At 31.8% G+C, this 3,605-nt stretch overlaps 1 protein-coding gene across 1 annotated transcript; it reads left to right on the top strand.

Annotated features, from left to right (window-relative positions):
- The first annotated feature begins 554 nt into the window (after positions 1–554).
- On the top strand, positions 555–1,379 carry LOC111046820. The gene has a single exon (XM_039444465.1). It carries the CDS (start codon positions 555–557, stop codon positions 1,377–1,379), a length of 825 nt encoding a protein of 274 aa, XP_039300399.1.
- Positions 1,380–3,605: the final 2,226 nt, after the last annotated feature.

The raw sequence follows: 3,605 nt of genomic DNA, 5'->3' as shown, positions 1-3,605 counted from the left end.
TTTTTTTTTTTTTTTTTTTTTTTTTTTTTTTTTTTTTTTTTTTTTTTTTTTTTTTTTTTTTTTTTTTTTTTTTTTTTTTTTTTTTTTTTTTTTTTTTTTTTTTTTTTTTTTTTTTTTTTTTTTTTTTTTTTTTTTTTTTTTTTTTTTTTTTTTTTTTTTTTTTTTTTTTTTTTTTTTTTTTTTTTTTTTTTTTTTTTTTTTTCAGTCATGTCTGAGACGTCGCCGAGGAAGGTAGCTAGAGTTGAGCGCTCCGTTATCTGTGTTCAAGCCACAACTTGACTATTGTGTATTATGTTCAATTCGCTTTGTTAAGAGTGCTGTCGGTAGAATTATGCTATTTCTATCGGTCTGTTCCTGTTTGAATCTGTTGTATTGTTTCTCGTCTATTTTAATTTGACAATTTTACTGCGATTTTTTTGCTGAATTCGGTGGTCGTAGTTTTTTGAATTATAAACATGTCTTCTAACTGTGTTGAATGTAAATCGAAATGTGCCGCACGTTCATCGATTTCTTGTAGTGACTGCAGTAGTTTCTGCCATTTGAAATGCGTGAATATGACCAAAGACGAACTGGATTTTATTATAAGTGAAAAACAAATTTGGCGTTGCCCACCGTGTGCTGCATCAAGAAGATCAAGTATGCAGGCTGTGAGTGATGCTGAAAAAGGTAAGGCCAGTATCTCACAGGTTATATTCATGTTAGAGGAAGCAAAGAATGATCGTAAACGTATGGAGAAGGAAATGAACACTTCGTTTGAATTTTTACATAATCTGGTTAAGGAACAAAAAGAAACGTTGGATAAACAGGCTATGAAAATGAGTGAATATATTGCAGTTATTGAAGAACTCAAACAGGAAAAAGTTAATTTGTCAAAGAAGGTGAAAGATTTGGAACTTAAGCTGGACGAGAGCGAGCAATACTCTAGATCTAATAACATAGAGATTCATGGTGTTCCGGAACAAGGAAACGAAGATTTGTATGAGACAGTCGCGGGTGTTTCGGCAGCTCTAGGTCACAAAGTGAGTAGGGAAGCCATAGACGTGTGTCATCGGCTGGGTAAGAGGAGTGATAACGCTGGTCCAGCAATAATAATTGCGCGATTCGTGAGGCGAGAAGATAAACTGAAAATATTGGAAAAAAGGAGAGTCAAACGTGATTTCAGTACTAATGACATTGGTCTCTCTTGTGCTACTGCTCCTGTTTACATCAATGAAAACCTCTGCTATGGACGCCGAAAAGTTTTTGCAGCTGCCCGACTAGCGAAGAAAGAAAAGAACTATGCGTACTTATGGATACGTAACGGGAAAATCCTAATGCGGAAGGAGTCATCATCCCCTGTACGTGAAATTCTATCTATGGAAGACGTTGCCAAACTGTGATGAGGGAGGTCAAGTAAGCTGTTATGTTAATTGCAAGGTGACGATTTATGTTTTTCATTTTATATATTAATATTCATTAATATGTCAACTGACTAATGAGTTCAATAAGTGATGATTCATTAATATCTTACCAAAATATAGATGACTCTTTTATTTTGATGAATTATTTTCTTTCTAATACGTGCGCAGATGGGCTAATTATCATGAATCAAAATATCAGAAGTCTGAGAGAAAATTTTGATCTTTTTTTAATACACCTAAATTCTTTAGATAAATTACCAGAAATTATAATCTTGTCGGAAATATGGATTGAAACAGCAGAACTAGGACGATATATGATTGATGGTTATAATCAGTTTTCTAAATGTAATGAAAACTATAGAGCTGGAGGTGTACTTGTATTTATATCACAAAGATTCTCCGCTATTGAAAATGATGTGACTATGACAACAGCCGATGTGATTAATGTCAAGGTCAATGTAGGTTCAGACGTTGAAATTACCTTTATCGTTCTGTATCGATTACATGCTTACTCAGTTATAGATTTCTTGAGTGAGTTGAATGGTGTTTTTGCGTGCGTAAGAGATAATAATGTTGTTTTTGCCGGCGACATTAATATATGTACTTTGAAACATTCTATTAATACTTTTGAATATCGGTCTTTATTGGCTAGCCATGGTTTCTATGAATTAATCAGCAAGCCAACTCGTGTTTTTGGAAATAGTAGCAGTTGTTTAGATCATATTAACGTAAGATCTAAACACGACGTTTTTTTGTTTGATTCAGATGTTGTGTCCTCTGGTCGTAGTGATCATGATATTTCCATTTGTAGTATTAAGCTGAAAGATCATTCAACTGATAAACTTAATAATCATTCTGTAAATAACAAAATTAATAGAAAGAAATTAAATTATGAACTGTTAAAAAATAATCTTAGATCGGTGGACTGGTCGTCAGTTTATTCCGAGGGTGATGTAAATAAAGCGTTTAATATTTTTCTTGATGTTCTAAACGATAATATTGATAAAGCTACTGAATTGTTGGAATGCAAAAATAATTACAAGCACACCATTCTGAAACCATGGATGACACAGTCGCTGTGTGAAAGGCAAAGATATAGGAATAAAATGTATAAAAAAGTTAAGAAACGAATAGGTGATTTAAGATTTCAGAATTATTTTAAACGCTATTGTGATCGATTAAAAAGAGATATGGATTATAGAAAAGAGCAATATTACATGAATTTATTTAGTGTAAATAAAAATGATATAAAGAAACAATGGAAGACTATAAATGAGATATTAGGAAAAAAGTCAAAAAATAATAAAATTATAAAGATCAAAGCAGGGGTAAACCCTAGTGTCATTTTGGAAGATGAAAATAAGATTGCAGAGGAATTTAATAGCTTTTTTGTTAGTGTTAGTGATCAGCTGAAACTTAAATTAGATCCGCCAGATGATGAGATAAATAAAGAGTATAGGACTTTATTCAAATTGAAACGAGTGATGAATTCTTTCTATTTCTTTGAGACTACTGTTTCGGAAGTAGAAATGATTATAAATTCATTGGACTCGAAAAAATCTTCTGGGTTTGACAGAATATCTGCTTCTATTATTAAAGAGATTAGTAGTATAATTTCTCCAATACTTTCGTATTTGATTAATTTTAGTTTTATCAATGGCATTTTTCCGGAATCACTAAAAGTTGCTGTTGTGATTCCTCTTTTTAAAAAAGGTGACATTTGTGATTTGAACAATTATAGACCGATATCATTACTTAGTGTTTTTGCAAAAATCTTTGAAAAGGCTATTAAAAAACGATGTATTGATTTCTTAAAAATAAATGGTTTTTTCTCTGAAAAGCAATTTGGTTTTTTGGAAGGAAAATCCACAGAAGATGCGTTATTGAATTTCTGTGCAGATTTATATCAGGGCTTTAATAATAAATTGAGCGTGGGTGGTCTTTTTATAGATATAACCAAAGCTTTTGACACTGTGGATCACAGTTTGTTACTGAATGTAATGTGGTTTGCGGGCTTCAGGGGTTTTGCTTGGAATTTTTTTAAAAGCTATTTGAATAACAGAGTCCAATGTGTTAAAATTAATAATGATGTATTTAGCTCCTTCAAACCAATAAACTGTGGTGTTCCGCAAGGATCGGTCCTTGGACCTATTCTTTTTTTGATATTTATTAATAGTCTTAGTAGTGGACCCTTTAGAGGATCAC

This window comes from Nilaparvata lugens, unplaced genomic scaffold (genome assembly GCF_014356525.2).
Source record: "Nilaparvata lugens isolate BPH unplaced genomic scaffold, ASM1435652v1 scaffold4735, whole genome shotgun sequence".
Taxonomy (NCBI): Eukaryota; Metazoa; Arthropoda; class Insecta; order Hemiptera; family Delphacidae; genus Nilaparvata; species Nilaparvata lugens.
Note: the sequence above shows the minus strand (reverse complement) of the source record. Positions and strands in the feature narration are given on the sequence as shown.

Coding starts and splice junctions, on each gene's coding strand:
- LOC111046820 (XM_039444465.1), top strand. CDS start 555: ATGACCAAAGACGAACTGGATTTTATTATAAGTGAAAAACAAATTTGG.